At 49.6% G+C, this 27782-nt stretch overlaps 1 protein-coding gene across 3 annotated transcripts in view; it reads right to left on the reverse strand.

Moving 5' to 3' along the window:
- BPTF (bromodomain PHD finger transcription factor) overlaps window positions 1–27782 on the reverse strand; it is a 1660779-nt gene that overhangs the window by 763834 nt on the left and 869163 nt on the right. For all 3 annotated transcript variants that reach the window (XM_086930929.1, XM_086930930.1, XM_086930928.1), the window contains exon 20: window positions 15861–16012. In XM_086930929.1, the coding sequence (XP_086787055.1) occupies window positions 15861–16012 (152 nt within the window). The remainder of the gene's footprint in view (window positions 1–15860; window positions 16013–27782) is intronic.

The raw sequence follows: 27782 nt of genomic DNA on the forward strand, positions 1-27782 counted from the left end.
AGTCACCCATATAGTCACCAATCATCAATTCGGTTAACAACCAAGGACCCTACTGGTCAACTATGACATACAATACTACCAAGAAAACTTATGTATAAGGAAAAGGAGATACATTTTATTAAAAAGATTCTATAATAAAATTAGCAGTTAAAAAATTCCACAGTATACACATTCAGTGGCAGCCTGATATTTTTTCTTAATTCGGGGGTTGAGGACTCAAGCCCTGAAAGGATCTATAAAAAACTTCTGGTGCATGCTTAATCACCCCCTTATGCATGGGTAGAATTGAAGTGGACCTTGATGTGGTGTCGAATGTGTCCATTAAAAAATCTTCCTCCACTGTGTCTGTGTGTAGATCAACCCCATGGTATTGGGCAGCCCTATGGACAAGTTGGTTAAAGCCTACAGTGTCCTCTGGAAGGGAAGGCCTGGAGGACTATAAATCATCCTGGGGAACATAAGCGATGTTCAGGGTGTTATAATCATCCCATGGGTCAGGGAGGTGAGGAGGACTAGGGTTCCCTAATGGATCATCCACACCTCCCCCTGTATCATCAGAATCGCTATCCACATTATCATCATCATCATCATGTCCTACTGGAGTAGGTGATGGTGTAGGAGAGTGATGTGGTAGGGGAAAAGGGGGAGAAGAAGGGATCCTTATTGGAGAGGTTGCAATGTCCCTCTTCAACATCTACATTGCCCCCCTCGCAGACATCGTCCGACAACACAGCCTCAACATCTTATCCTATGCCGACGACACCAAGCTCATCCTCTCCCTCACCCCACCACTGCAAAACTCAACTTCCAGAGAGGAATGCAAGAAGTGGCAGTCTGGATGACAAACAGCTGCCTAAAACTCAACGAAGATAAAACATAAGTTCTCGTCCTCGGAAGAACCCCTTCAGCATGGGACAACTCCTGGAGGCCCAACGCCCTCGAAAGCCCACCTACCCTCTCAGACCACGCCAAGAACCTCGGCATCACACATCACTCACCATGAACCGACAGGTCAACGCCGTCACCTCCAGCTGTTTCAACACCCTTGGTATCCTCTGAAAGACCTTCAAATGGTTCCTCCCCCGAATCGAGGAAACCAGTCACCCACGCACTCATCACCAGCAAACGCAACTATGGCAACGCACTCTATGTCGGCATCAACAAGTCCCTACTCCGATAAACTGCAAACAATACAGAACACCGCGCCTGGACTCGTCCTCTGCATCTCCCGGCATGAACACATCAGCCAACACCTGCGGTGACTACACTGGCTCCCCATGGAGAAGAGTCACCTTCAAGATCCTCATTCACACCTACAATTGCCTGCACAACAACAGACCCAAATACCTCAACGAGAGAATAAACTTCCACGTACCCAACAGAAACCTGAAATCCTCCAACCTCGCACTGGCTGAAACTCTGCGGTTCTGCAGAACCAGATCAGGCGGAAGATCCTTCTCTCAAATCGCAGCCAAGACCTGGAACGAGCAACCGGTAGACATCAGATGCGCACCCTCACTGGACACCTTCAGGAAGGCACTCAAGACCTAGCTCTTCGGCTGAACGGAGCGTCCCTTCCCCGCCCACAGACCCTCATGGGCGAGTAGCGCGCTTTACAATACCCTGATTGATTGTCATCATTTATTGCCTGTGCATACAACAAATGCTTGACACTGCCTTCTGACACGCATAACCACTCTCCTATGGGAGGAACCCCTGAATCGTCCCAACCCTTTCCTTAGGTTACTTAAGGGTTTACCTGTGGGTGGTTAGATTCATGGTGGGACAAGATGCAGACCTGAAATCACTTAATCTTCAACCGTTTGTCGTTCTGCCAGTGTTCTGCATGGTATGTGCCTGTGCTCCATACAGATTCTTCTACAGGCCTGTGGTACCCAAAGGAATCTCCATTGAAGGGAAGGAGTCACTTCCCTGCACCTGCAGACACCGCAATGAAGCTGACTGGTCTGCTGTCCCTGAGCTCCTAGGGATTTCGAAGTAAGAGTTACTTACCTTCAGTAATGATGAACAAGTTACTTACCTTCGGTAACGATATATCTGTAAGAAACATTAGTTAGTGTTAGATTCCTTACCTTAGAATATCCCCAGGCGTCAGTCTGGATCCGGAAACTTTTGCGTAGCAGTACCCTTGCGCGTCGGTAGGCGTCGTCTGCAGGCGTCTCCTGCGGCTCCGCGTTCGTCGGTGGCGCCGTGCGCCGTGATGACGTCGCTGGAGTATATAGACGCCGCCTCCGCGCGCTGACGTCAGTTCTTTGTACACAGCTTTTCTGCGCCAGAAGACGCAGAGCCATGAGAGAACCAACACTGGTGCCTTTTGAAACTAGGGCCCTGAAAGGGATGACCTTAACCCTAGGTATCAGTTCACAGAACGGGGAGGATGGGTGGGTTTGGTAAGGAATCTAACACTAACTAATGTTTCTTACAGATATATCGTTACCGAAGGTAAGTAACTTGTTCATCTGAAAGAAACACGTTAGTGTTAGATTCCTTACCTTAGAATAGATACCCCAACAATACCAACCCCGGTGGTGGGTCTGCGAACCAATACATTCCTACACCAGAAAGTCCTGGAGGACCGAACGGCCAAAGAAGCCATCCCTCCGGACTTGACTGTCCAGGCAGTAGTGCCTCGCAAAGGTGTGCAGCGAGGCCCACGTAGCCGCTTGGCAAATGTCCTGCAAGGGGACTCCCAAGCCCAGGGCAGTAGTAGCCGCCGTGGCCCGAGTGGAATGGGCCCTCAGCCCAACAGGAGGCTCCTTCCGAGCCAAAGAGTAGCACGCTTTGATGCAGAGAACGACCCACCGTGAGATGGTCCGTTTATGTACCGCCCGTCCCTTCTTCGCACCCACGTAGCCAACAAACAGTTGGTCATCCACCCGGAACTGGTGTGTGCGATCCATGTAAAATGAAAGCGCACGTTTTGGGTCCAGACGATGGAGCCGCTCTTCATCCTTTGAAGGATGCGGAGGCGGGAAGAAGGAAGGGAGGGTGATGGACTGCCCGATATGGAAAGCAGAAAGAAGGTCTAGTCCTCAGAACCACCTTGTCAGGATAAATGGACAAGAAAGGAGGTTTGACAGAAAGAGCCTGGAGCTCACTCACCCTCCTGGCAGAGGTGATGGCAACCAGGAAAGCCGACTTTAAAGTCAGGAGACGGAGAGGGCAAGAATGAAGGGGCTCAAAGGGAGCACACATTAAAAAGGTTAGAACCAGGTTCAAGTCCCACTGAGGCATAACAAACGGAACAGGTGGATACATGTGTGTGATGCCCTTCAAGAATCTCGTTACAATCGGGGACTTGAACAAAGAAGGCTGATCAGGAAGCCTAAGAAAGGCTGAAAGGGCAGAAAGGTAGCCCTTGATAGTGCCCAGAGCAGAGCCCTGCTGGGCAAGAGAGAGAAGGAACAGAAGAACCTCGGAGAGAGGGGCAGAAAGAGGATCCACAGCCTTTGCTGTGCACCATGCCACAAACTTGTTCCACCGACAGGCGTATACCGATTTCGTGGAGGGACGCCTGGCTGCCAGAATTACATTACAGACTTCAGGAGGCAAGTCAAATGGCCTCAACTGCCGCCGCTCAATCTCCAAGCATGGAGGTGGAGACTGGACAGGTTCGGGTGGAGGACCGTCCCCTGTTGCTGCGACAGAAGGTCCTCCTGAAGAGGCAGGCGGATCGGGGGACCGACTGACATGCTGAGTAGATCGGGATACCAGTACCTTCGAGCCCAGTCCGGAGCCACAAGGATAACTTGGGCCCGGTCGCGCCTGATCTTCTTCAGCACTCTGGGCAGAAGTGGTATAGGCGGAAAGGCGTATAACAGACCGCAACTCCACTCGTGCCCAAAGGCGTCGCCGTGCGAGTGCCGTCTTGGAAACTCCAACGCGCAGAACTGATGACATTGCGCGTTCTCTTCTGTGGCGAATAGATCTAACCAAGGCTCTCCCCATTTCCGAAAGAGGCCTTGCGCCACGTCCGAGTTCAGACGCCATTCGTGATCCATCGAGCACCGACGGCTGAGTTCGTCCGCCCTGGCGTTCAGAGAACCTGCCAGGTGTTGAACCGTCAGAGTCACACCCTGACGTTCCAACCACTGTCAGAGGCGCAGAGCCTCCTGGCAAAGGGTCCACGACCCCACCCCGCCTTGTTTGTTGCAGTACGACATGGCGGTGGTGTTGTCCGTGAACACCTGCACTACACTTCTGTTGACAAAGGGGAGGAATGCCTTCAGTGCTAGACGAATCGCCCGTAGCTCCAACAGGTTGATATGGAGCCGGGACTCCGCCGGAGACCAGATGCCTCTGATCTCCGCCTCTCCCAAGTGGCCTCCCCAGCCCTGGAGGGACGCGTCCGTCACGACAACGTGCTCCGGTTGGGGAAGGGAGAGGAACTTGCCCCTGACCCAATCGCGGTCCGTAAGCCACCACTGCAGTTGTCTCGCAGTGCCCTCCGAGATCAAGACGTGGTCGGACAAGTTGCCCTGATGCTGGGCCCACTGAAACTTCAGGTCCCACTGCAGAGCCCGCATCCGCCACCGGGTGTGATGCACCAGAAGGATGCAGGAAGCCATCAGCCCCAGCAGCCGCAGCGTCAACCTGACCGAAACCCGGGATAGCGGCTGAAAGATGGGAATCAACGCCTGAATATCCCGGATCCAACGTTCCGGAGGATAAACCCGAAACTGCGCCGAGTCCAGAACCGCTCCGATGAAAAGGAGCTTTTGAGAGGGACACAGGTGTGATTTCGGCACATTGATGGAGAACCCCAGGTCGTGCAAGAGGTCTGCCGTCATCTGGAGGTGGTGGACGACTGTCTGGGGCGAGCCCGCCTTCAACAACCAGTCGTTTAGGTAGGGGAAGACTGAAACCCCTAACCTGCGCAGATGGGCTGCGACCACCGCCAACACCTTTGTGAACACCCGTGGGGCGCTGGTAAGGCCGAAGGGGAGCACGATAAACTGAAAGTGCTCCTGGCCTACCGTGAACCGCAGGTAACGCCGGTGGGCCGGCAGGACGGGGATGTGAAAATACGCATCCTGCAAGTCCAACGCTACCATCCAGTCTTGCGGGTCTAGAGCAGCCAAGACCTGAGCCAAAGTCAACATCTTGAACTTCTCCTTCCGGAGGAAGCCGTTGACGTTCCTTAGATCCAAGATAGGACGTAGGCTCCCTTTGTCCTTCTTGGGTACCAGAAAGTAGTGGGAATAGCAACCACGTCCTACTTCTGGCCCAGGAACGCGCTCCTTGGCCAAGAGGGCCGTAACTTCCTCCTGCAGAAGTTGCAAGTGGTCCCCCGACACACGGTGGTTCTGCGTTGGCATGGCTGGAGGAGTTGTCTCGAAGGGGAGGGAGTAGCCCCTTCGGACGATTTGCAGCACCCACCTGTCCGATGTGATCGTGCGCCAGCGGGCGTGGTGATGGCGAACCCTGCCACCCACTGGCGTCACGTGGGCCTGAAAGCACGGACTAGGAGGATTTTGAGGCAGATGCTGCGGGGGTAGATGTGGCCTGACCCCGCCGCTGTCCCCGACCGCCTCCACGGCGGTTTCCACGGCCGCCACCGCGTTGAAGTGATTGCTGCGGTGCGTGGCTGGCAGCACGTGTGGGGGCGCCCCTTCCGTGGCCACGAAAGGAGCGAAACGAACCCGTTTGCTGGCGCTGGGTCGAGAGACCCAAGGACTTAGCAGTGACCCTGGAGTCCTTGAAGCGTTCCAGCGCGTGGTCCGCCTTGTCACCAAACAAATGACAGCCATCGAACGGCATGTCCATCAATGTGTTTTGGACATCTGCCGAGAAGTTGGCGGATCTCAACCAGGCGTGGCGACGAATCGCCACCGTCGTGGACATCGCTCTGCCTAGCGAGTCGGTCGTATCGAGACCACATCGAATGGAATATCTAGCTGCATCTCGGCCTTCAGCAACAGCTTTGCCGAGTTTAGCCCGCACCTCCATGGGGCATTCTGGCAGCAGCTCCGCGACCGTGTCCCACACAGAGTGGGTGTAACGGCCCAAGAGGCAAGCGGTGTTGCAAGACCGCAGTCCTAAACTCAGGGACGAGAAGACCTTCTTGCCATATTGGTCATACCTCTTGGATTCCCGATCGGGCGGGGCCGACGGGAATGCGGACTGGGAGGTAGAGGCCTGGATCACCAGGCTCTCAGGGGTGGGGTGGGTGGACAGGAACTTGGGGTCGTCCGGACAAGGACGGTGGCGTCTGGCCACGTTCCGATCAACAGGCGCACCTGAAGAGGGCCTGGACCAAGTGCCCAACAGAACGTCTGATAAGGCTTCGTTAAACGGCAGCAGAGGCTCCTGTGGGCATGACCGCGGTTTGAAGACCTCAGTGAGGATGTTAGGCCTCACGGCCGCGACGGGGAGCTCAAGGTTTAAGGCCTTAGCAGCCCTCATCAACACCACTGAATAGGCAGCTCCCTCCTCCGATGCCACGGAAGGAGGAGAGACAAAACCAGGGTTAGGAGAGTCATCCAAACCACTGGCGTCCCCCAAATCACCTGTCCAGTCCATGTCATACTGAGACTCACGTGACAGAGGGTCCTCAGACCCCTCCCAGCCCTCACCGTACTCTACATCATCACCATAGTCGGTGTCAACCATGTAGACCGGCTCCACGGGGTCGACAGGCCCCATCAGCGTCGATCCCGGCGTCGGGCGACGCCGGTCCGACTCCGCGTCCGGATTCGGTGAGGGTATGGGGACGGCGCCGCCCGGAGCCCCAGTGCCGCCCGAAGCCGGCATCGAGGAACCGGCGTCGCGCGGAGGCGGCGCCGGGGGCAACCCCGATGGAATCGGCGCCGGATTGGACGGACGTCCATCCGGCGTCGACCCTGAAGGCCCTAGCGGCGCCGGGATCGGCGCCGCCGGCGGCGCCGGAGTCGGAGCATCCGACGGCGTCGAGGTAGGGTCAGCTGAACCGCTAGGGCCCCCGGACGGGTTCACTGGGCCCGTAGGCGCCGTGGAACCCGCCGGAGGAGATAGGGCCCTCATGGCCACGAGGAGCGCCTCTATCTCCTCAGGCGTCGCACCTTGCCCAGGGACCTGAGGGTATGGGGCAGGCCGCGCCGGCGACTCTCGCGGAGCCGCGGGGTTGGGGGTCACCCGAACCCCCGGCCGCATCGCGCGAGCGTCGGGGGGAGTCGGGGGTACGATGACGACGCCCCGACTTCTTGTGTTTCTTACCTGATGAACTCGACGAGTGTGTCGACTTCCGGAGCGCCCGGCGCGGCTCCGCGACCGCTCCCTCGAACGCTCCCTGGACCTCCGGCCGGACCGCGACCTCTCTCGACGCGGGGCCGACACCCGGAGCTCGAGCAGCTTGCGGGACCGCTCCTGCCTAGCCTTGCAAGTCAGAGCCCGGCAATCGATGCAGGTCGGGGCCCAGGCACCGGAGACAGAGTCGGTGATGGTCCGTGACCGACATCGTGCGGTCACAACCGTCACAGTTTTTGAAACCGGGCATCCTACCAGGCACAAAAGATAGAAATAAGTTGAAATAACTTGGTCAAAAGACCGGGTACCGCTCTTCAGATCTGCGTCCACTGGCGCGGAAAAAAGAAGAACTGACGTCAGCGCGCGGAGGCGGCGTCTATATACTCCAGCGACGTCATCACGGCGCACGACGCCACCGACGAACGCGGAGCCGCAGGAGACGCCTGCAGACGACGCCTACCGACGCGCAAGGGTACTGCTACGCAAAAGTTTCCGGATCCAGACTGACACCTGGGGATATTCTAAGGTAAGGAATCTAACACTAACGTGTTTCTTTCAGATGTATCTGGTAGAGACAATTCTAGAGACGCCCAGGCGTCGTCTGCGTACGTGAGGTCAGCGAGGTCACATGAGTCCCATCCGGCGCGCCTGCATCAGTTTTCTTCAGAAAACTTGTCCGCGCCACCACGCGGAGCCATCAGACAAAACTGGAAGTATGGGAACAGTGTGCGAAAAGCAGAAACAATTGGAAAAAGTAATGGTGACAAAACACACCATAAGGTGCAGTGTCAACACTACAGTATCGAAAGGCAGGGAAGGAAGAAAGAACAAAACAGAATACAGCCCTGAGCAGCCACCCTGCCAGTATGTAGACATGTCCCACCCCTTGAGACAAAAGACATATGCAAAACGTCATGACAACAAGTAGCAGGACTACAACCCCAAGCAAAAGACAATGAAGGAGAGCCATTTCCAAGACAAACAGGAACGACAAACCTCCAAGCAACCCCAGCACAGAGGCCTAATCTCAGGGTCAATCTGGTGTAGATAACAGCAAAAACACACAGTAAAGAAGGGCCGGCCAGCAGCCAACAGAGCCACAGTTCCAACAAAAAAAGGACTTGCAGGCACATGAATCACACAACCGGGGCGACCCGCCCCAACAAAAGGACAACTCCCAAAAACCAGATCAACTCACAGAACACTGAGGAGGAGGAGGAGGAGGAGCCCAAAGCCCCGCCAAGAACCTCCGGATGGCAGAGTCCGCCGGGGCGTGGAACAAAAGAGTGCCATCGAAGGGAAGATCCACCAGCCGTTCTCGAACATTCTCTGGGAACACACTGTCCCGAACCCAAGCATGGCGGCAAAGGGCAACCGAAGAAGTCATGGCACGACCAAGCACCTCTGAAATGTCCAGAGCGGAGCGAAGAATAAATGCCGCCAGCTCCCGGCCATCTTGCGCATGGTGTCGCAAATCAACACCAGCACCAGCACCCTCCTGAGAAGCTGCATGTCCAAGCGACTTCGGCGAGTCCCACAAACAAGAGCTGGCTCTAGCCAGCACTCAAAGTGTTATGGCCCGCAGAGTCGCACTGGTGGAAGCGAACATATTGCGCCCCCAAGAGTCCAGCCAACAAGTCTCCCGTGATGGTGGAGACAACAGCGACGGCAGGGAGGAAAACAGTCCTCAAAAGGGGCCCACTGGCAGAGAGGTGGAGGGAAAGACACACCGGGTCACACTGTGCTGGAAGGTGCCGGTGCAGAAGGTGTTGGGGCACCGGGTCCCCAGTGGCAGGATGGCTCCAAGTCCCCACAAGAGAAGAATCGAGCGAACCTTCAAAGGGAAGCAGGAGTTACCTACCACCAGAGTCCTGATGGAGAACCTCCAGAAGATGATCCGGGGGAAAATGGACAGCGCGATCCCCCATGCGTAACATTCCCACGGCCATGGAAACAGCACGAACGAAGGCCGCAACCGCCTCCGTGGTGCACCGAGGTGGGGAAATCAGCTCCTCTGTGGGAGACGGCTGTAGTCTAAGGCGGCCATCCCCGAAGCCAATCGGAGCCGGGAGAGGACAGGCCCAGAAAGGAGAAAGAGGCGCCAAGGAGTGGGGGACCTGCGGTTCCTCCACCGAAAACCGCGCCGACGGCGTGGAACCACCCTTTGAAAACGCCAGGGAAAAAGCCATAAAGCGGCAGCCCTTCTCCGGCGAGGACGACACCAGCAGGCGCCCAATCTCCGATAAAGAAGGGACGTACGAAGAAGAGGCCACGACCCGACGCCAGTTTTCGGTGCCGTACAGTCCGCAATCTGGAGCAGGGCGTCGTCGGCGTCCAACGCCAAAGGCGACGCTGGACAGGCCTTCGCCACAGCACAGGAGACCGAGGCTGGGCCAGAGACGAGGTGGCCAAGGGGCAACACCGGAATGGTGCCGACTTGACCTCCGACGAGGTTGCCGCCTGCATGGAGGGACAAGAGGTACAGAGGGAGTGACAAGGAGACCCCCGCCAGCCACGGCCCATGAGGGGACGAGAATGGCCCGCCGACCCTCATGGTGGTGCCGAGGCCAACTTGCCCTCCTGCGAGGCAGCCGCCGACGAGGGGGGCCCGAGGAGGGATGAGGAGTCCCCCGCCAGCCTCGACCCATGATGGGACGAGGGGGGTCTGCCGACCCCTGTGGCGCCACCAGGGCCAGCAGCCGCCGGCACCTTAGCGGCATCAACTCGGCTTCAGACAAGACCGCCGCTTGTCCACCTGGCCGAGAGGGGCTCGGAGATGCGACCCGAGCACCCAGCGACCTCCCACGACACCACAGGAACTCCTGCAGGAGTTTGCGGCTAAGCAGAGGTGCTGTGGTCCGAAGGAGGGATCCCCGAAGAGCCGCACCCCAACGGCACCACATCCTCCAAGTCTGGAGCCAAGCCAGTCGGCGCGGGGTCGGAGCCGACGGCGACACCGCGGAGGGCCCCGCACCATGCAGGGGATCCGCCGATGTCCCAGGAGGGGAAGGAGGAGGAGGAGGAGGAGAAGCCAGTGAGGCCTGCAAAGATGCCGCATATGGCTCCATCTGGGTTCTCGACGCCCCCTCATGAGCATAAGTCTCTAGGAGATGAGAGGGCGTAAATGGCGAGATATAAGAACACTCTTACCTCTGGTAAGATGTTAGTTGGAAAGCTTTTGAAGAAATAGGCGTAGAAAATGCCTGTATTGTGACAGGAGGCTTTGTAGAAGCAGAGTCTATTGATCTCGGTGACACTGTAGGCAATGATGACATCTTTGCTTGAATTGTTGTAGGCGTCGACACTGGCTTTCATCGACGGGACCATCGTTGACAGATTCTACGTCGACGGATACGTCGTCGACGGGCTCGCCGTCGACTGACTCTACGTCGACAGAACTCTCTTCGACTGACTCGCTGTCGACTGACTCTACGTCGACAGACTCGCCGTCGACGGGACCGACGGGCTCATCGTCGACGGACTTTGCTTCCTCGTCGACGAGACGGTCGTCGAACGCACTGTAGATGTCTTCGTCAACGACGGAGGCTTCATCGACGATACCTTCGTTGATGAGTGTTTCTTCGGTTGATGATAGTTCTTTTTACGAGGGGGCAGAAGATTTAACAGAGATGGTAGTTATAGGAAAAGCTGAGAAGACAGAGCAGCTTTCACTCACAGTTTTATCCTTTTTAGATTCCTTGAGAGTTGAGGCTTCAGGGAGAGAATATGGAGATCTCTGTGAAGAGCCCAAAGTGGAGTGGGAGGTTTTGACATGTTTTCTCCCCTCACTTTTAGAATCATCTTCTGATCTTGCTCTTTTACTGGAGGTTGAAGCTCTGTCATCATCATCAGCAGAAGATGCCATAAAAGGACTCTGACCTCCCTATCGTTAAGGTCTTAGAAGGGAAGGTGTGGCAGATCTTACAATTTTTTGCCTCATGCTTCGGATAAAGGCAATAAATGCAGTCCTCATGTTGGTCATCAACATGGACTCTTTTCTTTTCCCATGTTCTGCAAGGTCTAAACAAGGCCTTCTTGTCAGACATCCTGAAGTAGAGAAAAAACTGAGTAGAGGCTCGGGGATACTCCCTTCCACACGACGTGCGGTGAAAATCTGAGGAGATCTGGCTCTGCAGAGCGGATTCTAGAGCGTGCTAGGAGTTCATTGGTTGGAACAAAGACTTTGGTCTTTTTAGCATAATGAGGTAGATAGGCTACTACAATCTAGGCCTCAGGCCTTTCTCTTAGGGCCTACTACTGTAATTTACCTTTGGCATTACTTTTTTATATACCGTGGGACTCCCGCGTCGGCGACGGGGAATCCAAGAAAGATACCCCAATACTGGATAACGTCCCCTCCTCATCGATTGAAGGCTGCTCCCGGGCATGTTCCTCACAAAAGATGTCGGAGGTGTTGTCAGTGGATCTTTCGGACATTTCGAGACAATGAGCTCTACGATCCCAAAGGGTCTTTTTGGAGAAGAATGACTTGCATGCTTTGCAGACTTTTTCGTTGTGCTCCGGGGACAAGCGCAAGTTGCACTCAGAGTGTTGTTCTATATGATGTAAGCACAAAATCCAACGGCGGACCCCAAATGCCGCACAAGCCTCAATATATTAACCCAAGTTGTAGTCAAAGTAACAATTCACATACTCCGGTGGTGCACCGCTCAATTGCTTTCCAAGTGTTGTTCTAGATGAGGATACTTTGCGTGGCAACGAAGGTAGAACCGAAAGGGCGTGTGTCCATCACCAGCGGAGCATTTTTGGGATTTCTGATAACAATAGAGAAGGTAGGCCTTGAAGGGCGCTGCCCCAAAGGAGCTTCGGTTGAACTGGCAGAGTTTTTATTGGAGTTGGAAATGGAGAAGAGCAAATGAAAACAATACTGTCGAAGAGTGAGAAAAGAACCGGAGAATCGAACTGAAACGGAGTCAAAACTTGGGAGCAGAAACACATAAGTCCGAACCAGACAGCAGAGAAAAAACTATCTAACAATGGAGTCTATGTCCATCCACATCACCACCGAAAGGAGTATTCACTTGACCTTGTGACCCGAAAGACTTCTTCAAAGAAAAGCAACTTGCTAGATGACAGGAGTATGCAGAGTATGTGTATCTACAGCCACACATGACATCGAACATTAATGTTAACATATGCCTGTATTTAAGAGAATCTCATTCTGTTTTTAAATCCCCATGCTGTCTATCTGCTTAGCAAATGGTCTGGAGTTCATTAAGGACAACAAGTAGAGTCACTCACAAGAAGCACCATTTTCTGTATCTTTCCGCTTTTAAAAATAAACACGGACACAAAATAAATGGTTTTCCGACTGTATTGTTTAGCAACGATTAATAAAAATATAAATATTTATAAGGAAGGTTTAAATCTGTCAAAAGGGTATTTTGACATGTTCGATTTGCAGTTAAAATCAGCACAGCCAGGCTATTGGCCGCTGGCTTGCAGTCATTTTTAAGGTCTTGCCTACACAGCGCGCAAGCGCTGCTTTGGAGTGATATCTTGGAATCACTCCGGGCTTTTGTGGAAACTCATGCATGTTCTGCACTGTTTCCAATGAGCCCTTGTGCATGTATGGCGTTTACCTTGCGGGAGCGAGCAGCGGCATCATCTGTTTCTAATTATCTCGCCTGCCACTGCTAGCTCCGGTAAGGTAAACGCTGCGGGTCGTTCTCACTTCCGCGGCCACGCTTGTGTTTCAGCGCATGTAGTCATCAATATGAATGTTCAGGCTCAAAGCAGGTGATCCGCAGCTAAGATTATCGAATCCTTGTTAGGTGGGATCAAACTTCTATCCTCGAAAGCCAGTAAATTCAGTTCCATAAATCAGGTAATTGTAACGTGTTATTTAAAGTGCTTAGAAACGCAGGAATGCTACAAGAAGCACTATATAAAAACACAATCAACCTCAACACTCCTCATTGGATTTTCATTATTGAATGTTCTTCGATCCAAATTATTCATTGGTACATGCTCCCTTCCAGAAACACTGACGTGCCGAGGTAGGCGCATTTTTAATAAAAGGCCAATGTTGTTGGCCAGTCTGTGTGCTTCGACGGTGGGGCAACGGCACCTCATAATTTGGATGCCTGGAGCCCAGTGACCCAAAGTGCCCCCGGAAGTTTTTACATGAAGTGTTAAAATGGCTGCGCAGCCTTTGACAGGCCTGCTGCAGATGCGCTGGTGGGAAGTTAATTGTCCAATTACATGTTGTGTTTTGGCATGCAATGCTGTGGTCTTCGGGGCTACCTGGCACAGAGCGGCGAGGTGTTTCCAACTTGAAACCTAGTGCAGTGCACAGCAAGCACTAAACAGCACTCTGAAAACATCCAATAGGCGGCTGAAGGAAATCTATCATAGCTCCCCCTACAACAGTACTAATAAAGTGGCCAGTCTGCAACACACATGGCAGATTCCAAGACTAGCCCATTATATATAATGCAATGCATGGCAAGTGAAGGACAGCTGTGCCTTGTGTTTAAAACATAAAACAAAGTTCCATATTTGTGTATTAGGTGTACATTTGCAGTCTATAATTAGCGCAAAATCGACCCGAAGGTATTGGATCGCTTTACAGGAGCACAGAATCACAGGATGTTGAGTCAACGCCGAGATTCGAACCAGGATCCCAGCTCCAAAGTTGTCCGTTGTAATTCTTAGTTCAAAGGCACGACAGGGGGGTTCTAGAACCACTGCAATAATAATCTATGACCACAACCGCTCAGTCAGGTAAGCGCGTGCGGCTCAGTTGTGCGCTCGCCCTGGATTCCAAAGGGTTTCAATATGCAGGGCCGCTAAAGATTTCATCCTTCCGATGTTGATAAGAGCAAGTAAGTTCAGTACGAGAGAGGAGTGTTGAGAGCTCAAGTGTAAATCTGTCGTAGCACTGCTACCATGCAAACTATAGGAAAAGCAATAGGTTGGTCGAATGCAATAAAAATATGTTGACAACCTAACCACCCTAAAAAGTCAGCGGCCTAATGCGCTATGTCCTTGGCAAAGAAACCCTGCTCCCAAAGAACAAAAGCAAACACATTCAACACCCCAGACCAGGACAACACTGAGGTAAAACGTTCAAAAAATACATGGCATTATTTACATCTGCAATTTGCTTGGTGGATAGTTGATTGAACATCAAATATAAAGAGAACAAGCATTGGCATAGCCAATAGGTCTCACCTTTGGGACCTTATAAGTGTTTAGCCATGCAACAGTTGTTGTTGCAGCAAGGATAATGGGCTGCATACCTAAAACCTTATAAGGTTCCAAAAGCTAGACCTATTGTTTGTTTACTGTAGTGTGGTGGTTTGCACAAGGTTTGCTGCAGCCCACTGGTGACATATAACTTAAAGGCCCTGGGTACGCAGTAGGTATCATACACTAGTGACTTATGGGTAAGTAGAATATGGCAATCAAGTTCATACCAAGTTTACCACATTGAAAGGAAAAGCACAAGCACTCCACCAATGGTTAGCAAGGGTAAAGTGCACATATACAGTTCTATAGCCAGAAAAAACAGATGGTTCAGCAAAATGTCAGGGTGACCCTGCAGGAAGAGCTAATTTCCAAAAGTGTGGAAACAAAAAGAAATTGTTTAGTGACAGCCATATAAGCAATCAAGCTGGATATTCTATGATACTGAGATTAAAGTGAGCCCACCAATGGACATCAGCAAGGAAGAAACCTCCTGTACTGCATGCCTCATACAAAAGAATAAAATACACATTTAATCAGGAAAGTGACCAACAGGTTAGCATCTGATAAATCATTTCAATTTCGGAGACAAACCTGTTAGGGGGCACAGAAATAGCCTCATGATAATGCTAATTTACATCCCAAGTAATATCCTTATGGAGATGATTTAAGAAAAATTCTAATCTATACCACCTCTAACAGTAAGCCTTGATTGCTCACCCTGACCATCAAGAAAGTGTCAAAATGGAGTAATAGAAGGACATCCTGCAGCACACAGAGGTATCAATGTTATTTTTGGTCCAGCATAATGCTGGAGCGAAACATTTTGACGTATGCAGTGATTCCACTGGTAAATGACTTGTGCAATTATTGCTGAATTCCAACAATTTAAACCTCCCCTAATCTGACCTTATAAGGCAAGTTTGATCTTTGAATGGGGCAGGTGACCAATCCATTTTCCGGAATACCTAGCACTAAATACAATATAGATACTTTCTCAGGATGCGAGACAGCTTTCTTCCTTCTTAAATATTCTACTGCCCCATAACTAGTATCAAATGTATCCTTTCAAGTAACTGTTGCACGTCTTGCAATAAGATTGATGACAGTTTGTAGAGTTCATTGTTATATCTGGAAAGTCTCAGAGAATCTTGTCACCTTGACACTTGCTTTCACCAACAACTGCAAAAGTGACAGGCGTGGACACTAAAAACACTGCACTCTTGGAATGTGAAACTCTGGTACAAACCAAGCACCTCGAATGAGCAAGCATGTAATGGGAATCAGTACACAGTAAAGCTTCCATTCTAAGAAAAGAAGGAAACTCTAAACAATTATTCATGAATGAGGCAACATATTCTAGAAATGTTGAACGTTTATGACTAAGAAATTAAAACAATTACCTGCTGAGTAGTAGTTGTTGTACCTACTGTCCCCGCTGTGTTCGGTCTAATGTGTACATTTGTGGTCCTTGGTTGGAAAGAGGTAAATGTTTGTTGATTTGATGTACAGGATGGAATTATGCCCAATACTTTCTGTTGAACCTGAACTACACCTGAATAACAAAATAAAAAAAGCATAAAATGCAGTTAAGATTTCAATGTAGCTTTATAGAAATAAGATTAATTATCCGGTAAATATACATAGCATTAAAATGAAACTAATTAATCTAAGTGACTATTGTACTGGTGCAACCTGAAAAATCTGAATCTAACCTTGCAAATAACACAATAATCACTTTGGTAAAAATCTAATTTGTTACAGATTAATCAAGTTAAGCTAACGTTATAAAAGGGTGCCCGTACAAAAAATGAAACTCCAATAAAAAGATTTCTTTATGAAAAACTAAATCACTGTTCAATGAAAATTCATCATTTATGACCTTTTCCTGTTTGATTGATTTTCGACCAGTACATTCTCAGAAAAAGGCAAAGATGCGACTGTCTTGCACACAAGCATTAGTTAAAGATCTGCCAGTCTGATTGAGAACACAGAAAAAATTAAAATCATACAAACAAAGCCCTTGACAGACAAAGTTTTCCAAATTGTTCTCAAACAGAACTGAAACTCATTTTCTAAGGGCAACGTTAACAATTGGGATGGTGAAATCATGACAGTGTCAGATACAAAACTAGAGCTTGGAGACAGACAGGGGCCAAGTGGAGAGGACAACAATACACTGAAGCCAAGCCAATGGGCAAGGCCGAGGTGTAGGAGTTGACAGGGTCAGGATAGGCCAAATGATTCCTCCAAAACATTTTGACAAGGCTTAAGGAGATTAAATTAATACGTAGAGGATAAAACAACCCCTGCAAAAACCACTGGGATACTAACAGAACTATTTTATGAGTCACTGACATCATGCAGAGAAAAAATAATGTATCACTTGCACCCCGGGAGGCTTCTCTCTACAAAGCCTTAAGGCTCAATGTATCACAAAAAGTAAAAGTTTTTCTTTTTCTATTATTTAAATCTATCTCTGGTTTCTTGAACATTGGTAGGGACCGGAGAAAAACATTAATATTGCTGAAAAAGCTTGATTACGGTTTCAGAAATAAAAGTCTGTTCTGATTAATTGAATTTATTAAAACAATTTAGACACTATGATTAAGGTAAGAAATTGTATTATTTTGGGTGGGTAAGTACCCACCTTAAGGAATGATCATGACGCTTTTCAGGGAGAACGCTCTGAGGCACTAAATTAACCTGAGCTCAACCCCCTAGTAGTTATGGCACAGAGCAGACAAGCTTAACTAAGGGAAATTAGAAATGCAGTACCAAAAAAATTATGAAGTTAAAATGCTAATCAATAAAAACACCAAACTGATATAGAAAAGTAGAGTAAACTGTAATAATAATCAAAATGATGAAATACAATAATGGGAACCGGTGATATGATTTTTTAAAGTAGAAATGGTACAAAAAAGTACAAAGCACCAATGATAGTCAAAGGCTGCAGTAAAGTGGGACATAGGCGCAATTTGAAGGGGACTGTGATGAAGTGCAGGTCAGGTACAACAACCAGGATCGTCCGAGTCAAAGATTTTACCTTCTGCCTCAGTCTTTTAAGTCCCTATACAACAAAGGAGAACACCTATAAAGCCCCTATGGACCTCAAGGGAGGCACTTAGAGACTCTGGGGCCCATTACGATGTCGGGCAGATTGCCCCCGCTAGGCTGGCGGTATTCCCCCCCTGCGATCCCCCAGAGTGAAGGTGATGTGGTGAGAGGGGGGGGGGGGGGGGGGGGGGGGTGCACACTTGTGGTACCCCCCTTCATTTGCATATACATAGGGGCAGGCACCGCGCGGTGCCTGACGCTTTTATATGCAACTGCTGAAATGCATTTATAGCATTGTGGCGGGCGGTGCTGAGAGCACCGTCCGCCACAATGCTATAATTTATTTGTATCTATTTTGAAAATTTTATATAGCGCGAACAAGACCTTTGCAGATATCAGAGCGCTTTACATAGAGAGAGTACATGATCCTAGTCAAACAGGTAAGTCAGTAAAGCTAACAGTACAAATAGATGTAGAGCAAAAATACAGATAACACAAATAAAAAAAGAGGTCGAACAGGGAGTAAGATCTGTGCAGATTCTTTAAGAGTCCGAAGTAGTAGTTCAAGTGTATTTAGCCATAAGGATAGCTTTTACTTCTTTCTTAAATCGTATAGTGGAGGAGATGAGCCTGATTTCAGGAGGGAGTGAGTTCCAGATTCTGGGTGCCATTCCTGAAAAGAAGCGTTGATAAGTTTTTTCTTCCCGAAATCTTCTACGCTTCGGCAGAAGATTGTTTGTGCCTCTGGTGTTTCTAGAGCCGCCAGAGATTGTCAACTTCTGAGTGCGGCAGCCGGGTGAGTTAAGGTGTACCGCCTTGTGTGTCATGCAAGCAATTTTCAGGTGTATTCTGTCTTCAAAAGGCAGCCAGTTCTGGGATTTCAGGTCAGGGGAAATATGAGAGTGCTTTTTTGACCCTGTGATGAGTCTCGCTGCAGCGTTTAGGGAGGCTCTTAGGGGTGCCGAAGTGGTAAGGGTGAGACCGCAGAGGGCGATACTGCCATATTCTATTCGAGGGATGACTAGTGCTTGTACTGCAGTTTGGAAGTCTTTGGCAGGGAGGAAGGGTTTGAGTTTCCTCAAGGTATTAATTTGGAAGTTCGCTCCCTTAGTTGCCTTGCTGATATGTTGCTGCATGTTGAGATTGGTGTCAAGTGTTATGCCTAGAGATTTAGCTGAGTCCACGATGGTGGGTTGGACATTGAGTGCGGTTAGGTGTTTAAGCCAAGTTTGAGTGGTAGAGATCTTTGCTGGAGGTGAGATCAGAAGGAACTCTGTTTTCAGAGCATTGAGTTTGAGGTGATTATCGGCAAGCCAGGATTGGGTGCTTCTGATCGTTGAGTTCAGGAGCAAAATGTCTTTGGGGGATTGTAGTTTGAGATAAAGTTGGGTGTCGTCGGCGTACATGTGAAAGAGAACATTGGATGCTTGTAGCAACGTGGTGAGAGGTTCCATAACTAGGTTGAACAGAGTCGGGGATAGGGAGGAACCTTGGGGGACGCCTAACGATACAGGTATTGGCGAGGACATCATGTTGTTGCTCTTGAATTTCTGCGATCTGTTGTGTAGAAAGGAAGTGACCCATATGAGAACAGTTCCAGATAAACCCATTCTTGTGTTTAGTAGTTCGAGTAGCTTCTCATGTTGAACGGTGTCGAATGCTGAAGAGAGATCAAGCAGGATGAGGAGGCAGGTGTCGTTTTGGTCTAGGATTCTAGTGCGTCGTCAATTATGTGAGTCATGGCAGTTTCTGTACTGTGCCCAGCTCGGAAGCCTGATTGATGCGGGTTGAGTAGCTCAAACTGATCAATGTGTTTAGTCAATTGTAGTTGTGCGCATTTTCCCAGCAGTTTAGCGAGAGTGGGAATATTGGTAATGGGACGATAATTGTTCAAATCAGAGGGGTCGGCTGTAGGTTTTTTAAGTAAGGGTGTGACTTGTCCAACTTTGAGGGAGTCAGGTATGATTCCTTGTTGAAGTGAGCTGTTGATAATTTTAGTCCAGAGTGGGAGAAGCAGAGGGATAAAGTCTTTTACAGCACCAGCTGGAAGGGGGTCTGTGAGGTGATTGGATGGTTTCAAGGTGCTGAGCAGTTTGCCAATTTCTTCTTCGGAGTAGGTGTCAAAGGATGAACATGTAGCATTGTTTTTTGGTTCAGTGGTTGCTATGCACTGGGGTCTGGTGTAGAGGCTTGCGTCAATAAGGAGATCGCTCTTAATGCTATCAGTTTTTTGGATAAAGAAGGCGGAGAAGTCTCCACAGGAGGGTGCTTCGCGCACCGTGCTAATTGGTTGCCTCTGTGGCGGGCACATCCTAATAGCAACCACGTTATCCTAATGAGCCCCTCTGTGTCGAACCAGAATCCAAGATAAGAATCTAGTCCGTATCCAGTTACCAGTGGTCAGCTATGTACTCTGTCTTTCTACAAACTGGCTAAAAATGCAATGTGTTACTGCATTTTTAAGATGGCGGCCATCTTCGGCCACACTAAACTTGGGCATTGTGGGGTATCTGTGGGAAGTGTACTATGGTAATACTAGTATCCTTCCACATCTAACATTAAAATCCAGTACCCACAACAATACCAAACACAGAAGTCTGAAATAACCACAAATCCTTGTCATCCTGTTCTTTCTTTCAAGTGGGCCAAAGTGTTACAAGTGACCCCTGCAGAACTGTCAAGTAGTATTTGATACTCAAGCAGGTTTTGACAATGTAGTGGCAAAAACAGAAGTCCACAGCTGCACCCTGTATATTCTGTTAAGTTAAGAGTCCTCTCTGTGCATTCAGGTCAGTGTATTGCGTGGTCCTGGTAGGCATTTTATAGTTCAAATATTTTATTGCATTTTATAAAAACAAACAAACAGTGCCTTTTGTAGACCGTGCATTTTTGTGGCTGAACAAGCCCAGCATATTATGACAGTGTCTATCAGTCGTTAGGCAAAAAATCCCAAATCCACCCCTCCCCCCACCCTCCCTCCAATCACCTCCATGTTATCGCTTGGGAGTCAGTGTTGCTGGGATCATCAATTACTTATGCTCTGGGGTTGGGGCAGTCTCGAGCAAGCGTAATAGGCGTAGGTATTTGGGACAGCAGAGCTCTCAGAATTTTTGTGATAGCAGAGATAAGAATGGTTGCCACAAGTCCCTAAAAGCTGAGCCTCTCCTGGACATTGTCAGGGGGATCTTTTCCATACCCAGGAGGTGCCACAACTGTTGGAACCAGCCTGTGTGGGTAGTAACCTGTGCGGTACCCAAGTGGGTGAGGATGTTCTGCAATGCCGCTCCTAAGGCAAGTCCAATCTGTCGCCCCCTTCTTGATTTCAAAGGGTACGTAATGGGATTAGGCTCCCCCAGAAATATATAAGCGGGGAACTTGGGTATTTGGGTGACTAAGTGTGTGTCTATTTCGTTCAGCCCTTGAGTCCAGTAGTGCTGTAGTGGCGGACATTCCCTTAATAAGTGCACCAGTGATCCCTGTTCCCCACAACCCTGCCAGCGATCTGTGCTTCGTGCAGGGTTGACCTTATGTATCCTCACTGGGGTGTAGTACCGGTAGGTGGTTACTTTCATTAGTGTTTCCTTCAGGGTAGTGTTTGTAGCTGTGTGCCTGGCTCTGTAATATACCCCTCCCCACCCTTTATAGCCTAATGACCTCCCTAAGTCCTTCTCCTATCTAACCCAACCTGCGATGTGCATGTGCTTGTTTCGTGTGTTCAGCAAGGTGTAGAGTTCAGAGATTAGTTTCTTGTCTAAGAACTTGGATAGAAGCCATTTCTCATATTGAGTAAGGAGTCTGTTTTGCGTTGAGCCTGTTTTGTGGTTGTAGTGCCCAGTGTAGGAGTTGCAAACAACTTAATCTCTCTGTCTCTGGGATCCCGTAGTCAGCTTTGACCTGCACAAATGGGAGCACCCCTTCAACGTCGAAGAAATTACCTAGAGGGCGGCACTCCAAACTGCGCCACAGTGTGAACATGGCCTCTCCCACCCCCGACTCAAACTCTGGGTTATCGAATAGTGGAGTCAGGGGGGAAGGGGAAGTTGTGAAGTTGTGTCTTGTATTAGTCTGAGCCCAAGACACCATTGTAGTTTGCATTGGGGACAGGTACAGGTTTCGGGGTCTGTGTGACTTCTGTAGAGACGTTCCGGCCACTGCCCTGTCCTGGAACAGCCAGTGTTTCTCCGATTTGGCATGGTTTCACTCCACCAGGTATCATCTGTGCTGCATAAAAATACAGGTGAAGGTCGGGGATCCCATGCCTCCCTCGGTAGGAGGTAGAGAACTATTGGTTTTTTTCTTTCAGGGTCTCCATACCAGCCAAATAAACCTCTGAATTTATGACTGCATCTTGTGGATCATGCTCGGAGGCATCTACAGGGGCAGGGTCTGGAATAAGTATAGGATCTTGGGAAGAACCATCATCTTAACCGCGGCTACTCTGTTCAGCCACGTAATTGAGTGATGCTTCCACCTTTGAAAATAGGTGCCAATTTGTCGGCGGTGGCATGCATGGTTTGGGCTAGCTGGATTCTTAAATAGGGGATGGTACTGTGAGACCACTGCAAGGGGTGCTGATGCTGCTAAAGTTGTTCCACCACCATTGGTGGGAGGGAAAGGCTGAGTGCCACAGACTTCTCTACATTTACTTTGAAGCCTTATGCCCTGCCAATGGAATCCAGTTCCTCGAGAAAAGAGCCCAGGGAGGTTTCTGGGCCAAGTGTCGCGAGGATGTCATCTGCATACAGACTTATGGTGTGTCTCGCTCCCCTAAAATGGCAACTCGGAGATACTTGGGTGCGTGCTGATATTCTGTGCAAGTGGCTCAATGTACAGCGCAACTAAGAGGGGTGACAGGGGCACCCCTGTTTCGTGCCCCTTCCTATCTGAAACGGGCCCGATGTATGGCTATTGACTCAAACCTTCGCCGTGGAAAGATGATAACAATTTAGCATCGGATTCCTCATCCTCTTCCCCAAGCCGAAGTGTTTGAGTACCTGCTCAAGGTAGGGCTAGTGAACCCTATCAAAGGCCTTTTCAGCATCTATGGTCATTAGCATCTATTTGCCTGCGGCTCTGGATGCTTTCTATATTATGTGGATTACCCTTTTGGTATTGTCGCCTCCCTGCCTCTGAGGGATGAACCCTCCCTGGTCGGGGTTAATTAGGTCGGGCATGTGGGTGCTCAGCCTGTGCGCCAGTATTCCTGTAAATAATTTCAGGTCCACATTTAGAAGTGAGATGGGCCGGAATGAGCTACAGTGTGTTTTGTCCTTCCCTGGATTGGGGATAACAATAATTGCAGCCTCTAACATAGAAGGTGGGATCATGCTAGGCTCGGAAAACTTGTTATAAAGCTGCGTCAGAAACGGTGCCACTACCGGACAAAATGTTTTATAAAAAGCTGAGGTAAAGCCATCCGGGCCTGGGGATTTGGCTAATTTTAACAGAGGGATTGCTGATATTACCTCCTCGATTCAGATATCAACGTCGAGATGCTCGGCTTGCTCCGGAGACCACTTGGTTGACTGCAAATCTAGCAGGTATTGGTCACTATCAGCACTATCTAGAGTATAACCTTGGTAGAGGTGCACATAGTAGTCCTGAAAGGCTCTGGCTATTTCGGAGTCCTCCAACACTAAACTCCTTTTCTAGTTGCGTATCTTCTGTACGCCCTGTCTCTGCCGGTTCTCACATGATTTGGAGTGCGGGAGACAGAGGGCCGCGTACTCCGCTGGATCCAGCTCAATCGCCGCTAACTTGTGATCTCAGCACCGAGAATTGGCGCCATACCCTGGGGACTCCTGTCCTCTGATGAATGTGTTGTAGTTCTTTTATCTGCTGAGATGGGCTCTCTCTTTTCTCCTTCCGCAGTGCGTTATCTGCAGCGCAAATCGCGATGAATTCACCCCGGATAACCGTTTTAAGCGCCTTCCACAGCATTGCCAGGCGAGTTTCTGAAGTGTAATGTGTCGGATAATCCACCAGAGCCTGCTGGATTTGTGTCTCTACCTCTGGGCACTGAAAGAGCGTGTCCATTAGGCGCCACTGTCGGGGGTGGCGTTGCATAGGGGTAAGCGGAGGTGGTCCGAGAGCATGGCCGTGAGTATTTCATTGTCCACCAAAAGCGTGTGGAGGTCTTTAGTGCTTATGAGATAGTCTAGCCTGGAGTAGGTTTTGTGTGCAGAAGTGAAAAAGGAATAATCCCTGGCCTGAGGGTGAGCAGTCCTCCAGCCCGTAGTTCCCTCAGTCGGGTCTGACCTTGCGTGGACAAGGCACCAGTTAGTCCGAATCTTTGCCCTGACCTATCTAGTGTGTTGTCAAAGACAAAATTCAGATCCCCTCCCAGTAGAATTTTACGTTTGTCTGTGGCCATTGTCTCCATAATTACTGAGTGGAGGTATTTCTCTTGTCCCTCGTTCGGTGCATATATCGACTCTATAATCAGTGTGTGACCCCCCAGAGTAAAAATATAGGCAAGGAGCCTTCCTTTAATTTCGGCTTCTTTCTGTACCATTTTACCCCTGAAGGCTCAGGACACCAAAATGGCCACCCCGCTGACTTGGTAGGGCAGGAAGAAAACAGTTGAATGGGGAATGCACGGGCCCTGAGCCTGTGGCAGTCTTTGGCAAGTAAATGGGTTTCCTGCAAGAGGCATGTGTCTGCTTTCATGCTTTCCAGGTATGATAGTATTGCCTTGAGTTTTATTGGGTTATTCAGTCCCCTCACATCGAGGGTGAGAATTTTAAGATTAGTAGGCTAAGTTACTCCGAATGGACAGTGACCCTGTAGAACAGGTCCCAAGGACTGGTTGCCTGGGCAGTTCTCTAGCACCGTGTGGGGTAGCACCCTGGGCTCCTGTGTCTTGCCCTGTAATTAATGTGTTCGGTGAAGGGAGGGCCCCAGAAGTAACCTTTATGTTTACATTTGTTTATTGCACTGCAAATCAATTAAAAAATTCACTTTACAGACTGGGTCGATGTCAACATTCAGCCAACCCAGCGCTTAAGCAGCTTTTAACAAATCCCAAGACCAACTTGTCCTCCCCCCTCCCTGCACCCTTGCCCCTTTAGGGTGCCTACAGTCGCTTCAGAGTAACTTGTCATAAGCCTCAATGACTCAAGGATCATGAGGGCTAGGGAGGCCGTCAGTATCAGTAGCTTAAGATATCTGGGGCAGGTCAGCTTGGTGAATTCCTGAGAGAGGAGTGCTATGAATGGGCGCCATGTCTCTCTAAACACCTCCTCTCGAGAGTCAAGTGTCAGTGCTTGCCTCTCCATACCCAATAATTCCCAAAGACGGTGAAGCCAGGCCAGCCTGGATGGGATCTTATCCGCGCCTCACAAGGCCAGTATCTCATGATGCGCCACCCGAAGGGCGAAGGTAATGCGTTTGCCTCCATTTGAGCGCAGCGGGTACGTAGATGCGTGGGTTAGGTAGACCTAATATTATATAGGAGGGAAACCGTGGGAGTTGGGTGTCAAAATGGGCATCAATTTCTGTTGAGATGGAGTCCCAGAAATGAGATGAACTTGGGCACTCCCACAGGATGTTGCTCAAGGTTCCTGGGGAGTTTTTGCATCTCCAACATTTATCACTCCTGTCTGGGCTAACTCAATTCAGCCGGACCGGGTTCCAGTACGAGTATGTGGTTACCTTAAGTGCAGTCTTCATGCAAGACAGGTTCTGGGCCTAGTAGGAATCTGTATAGGTCCGAAACTATCCGTTTATCTGTATCCTTTCAGAAGATCCATCTTTTAAACTTGTATTGCTCATAGCTCAAAAAAATTGACATGGAGACAGGCTTTCACCTTCGGACCAGAGTCCTCTAATCTCCACCTCTACCAGATGACCTCCCAATGCCAATAACAAAGCCCACCACCACAGCATCAGGAACCCCAGTCCTTTTGGGGTAGATCATCCAGTAGACTGGGTCCAGACCAGCAGAAACAGCGACCATCTCCGCTTCCATCCTACAGCTGCAGACTCCAAGCCAAATCCAGTTTGTCCATTGCAGCACGCGATCCCCCTCTGAGAGGCCAAATCAGTAATTTTTCCATGGTTGGCAGGCCACAACATCTGATAGTTGGGTCCTTCAGATAGTTCAACAGGCTGTGCCCTACCATTCATTCCACACAAATCATTACAGTTTACAGAGAAGGACTTGTCCATTTTACGTCAGGAAGTTCAGGCTCTTGGCGAAAAGATGCAATCCAAAAATTGCCTGTACCCAGTACTCGAGTTAGCAATTATCTTGCGGGCATGAGAACAGTCTCCACTAGAATTTTCTATAGTAAAATTCTGAATATACCTCTTCGTAATTCTCTGAGTAGGTATTTATTGTCTCTAATGCCCCACTGTCCTAAACAAACACTTAATTTTTAAATACTAGTAAGAAAAGAGGGGGTTCACTATGTATTCAACTCGGCGCGACCAATATAGTCAGCCCTAAATAGGACTATACCAACACACACACATACACAATTCGTACCAGGAAAAAATGTGTGGCGGAGAGGAAGGCACCTCACGGGCGAACACCCTCGGGGCAATTTGGTCAGATGTTTACCAAATGTTGAGCCCCTTTCTCATCATAGGTGGCCATTCCTATTTCCAGAATTTGTGAATCAAGTGAAAAAAAGGGTAAAGAAAAGGTGCAAAGCAAGGAGCTTAGAGCATGGCTCCTAACAGACAAAACAGAGTGATAATAAAATCAACAGTGAAACCTCTTGAACCACTTTATTACTAACTGAGGTCTGGAGGTCTGGGCTGCTGAGTTAAAAAGGCTGGTAGCTTATTGTCGCATACCACTACCTGCAACGGACATGTTTCACTGCCCGCTAGATATTATGGCAGATTCATCAGGGTTAACACTCTGTTGCTGCACCCACTTCAGACATCTTTAAAATTGGAAGCCTGGATCAGCTATGCTCAATCGTACCAGCTGAAAAGGCAGTTCTCCGCCTTACTGTTGGTTGTTGTATCAACCGTACAGTTTATTCGCCTCGTAAATCATCCTTGGCGAAAAGAGCCAAAGAGAAATTCTGGGCCTCAGCAATTGGAAATGGATTTGTTCAGTCGAGCTCTAACATTCACTGCAGGGCACAAGTGGAAAGCCATGATCTTACCCCTCCGTTAATATGCAGATTACAAGGCGGCATAGGCCTGCTTCGGGGGACTCTACCTTCATTCTCCAGAACCCTACTCAAGAGAGTCTTATGATGCAGGCCTCCACAAGTATATTAAACCCAAACTCTTTTCAGACCACCCTGCCAGTCCATACACATGGCGGCATTCGCGAAACCAATGTTTTCCTTGGCCAGCCTCACCCTCAGATCAGTAAACACATGGAGTGGACAGCTTACCAAACGCCCCGAATGACATTCAGCCCAATTTCCAACGTTTTATTCAGGGTAGCGGGAAAGCAGCAAAGTACTTCATCTGATCAAGCTTGGAGACTATCAGCTGCTTGTGTAGGGCAGTCTGGATCAGCTTGGTGTTTCAGTACCACGCTTCTATTTGCTCCACAGTTTTTTTGTGTGATTTCCAACACTCCCTTATGGACATGCCATTTGATATCACACGTCCCTTAGGAGACAAGATGGGCTCATTTTGGAGTGCTTTAAAGAAAGCAAAGCTACAGCACACTCTTTGGTTGGCACCACCTGTACTGCAGCTTCCACAACAGGTTTGCCTCTTTTGAGGCATGGGAATGGGGTTCCAACAGGGGCATTATAAAACCATAGCTCAACAGCAACAGGCTTCACAAGCCATTTGAGGCAGCGGCCAGAGATCCAGCCATCATCATCCAGGCCCTCCATGGGCAGCGAACTAACCAATTCCCCAACCCTCCCACAGCAGCTGCGGTAAAACCGCTTTCATTTTCCCTAAACGGCGCATGATAGCTGGGTAGGTGGTCCTTGGATGGAGGAGCATCACATCCGGCAAGTGGGTGCTCCCAGTTTTCCAGAATGATTACTCCCTTCCCTTTCTCACTAATCCCCCTGACATTCTTCCTACACCACAGCGCGTTTGGGAGGATCATTTGTCCATACTCCGGGGAGACATGCAAGCTCGGTTGACCAGGGGAGCCATATGGATGGTACTTGTTGTTTTTCCTGTTACTTTCCTAGCCTCCATCTTCACAGGAAAAGTTCAAAATGTTCATTCTGGTCATAGTTTTTTCTGCCCTGGGTCTAGGGGCACATAAGGGCTCCACAGTGAGAAGTGAGGTCTCAGTGGGCTCAGCAGCAAGGAAATCGTCAAAATAC

This window comes from Lissotriton vulgaris, chromosome 7 (genome assembly GCF_964263255.1).
Source record: "Lissotriton vulgaris chromosome 7, aLisVul1.2, whole genome shotgun sequence".
In the NCBI taxonomy this organism is placed as follows: Eukaryota; Metazoa; Chordata; class Amphibia; order Caudata; family Salamandridae; genus Lissotriton; species Lissotriton vulgaris.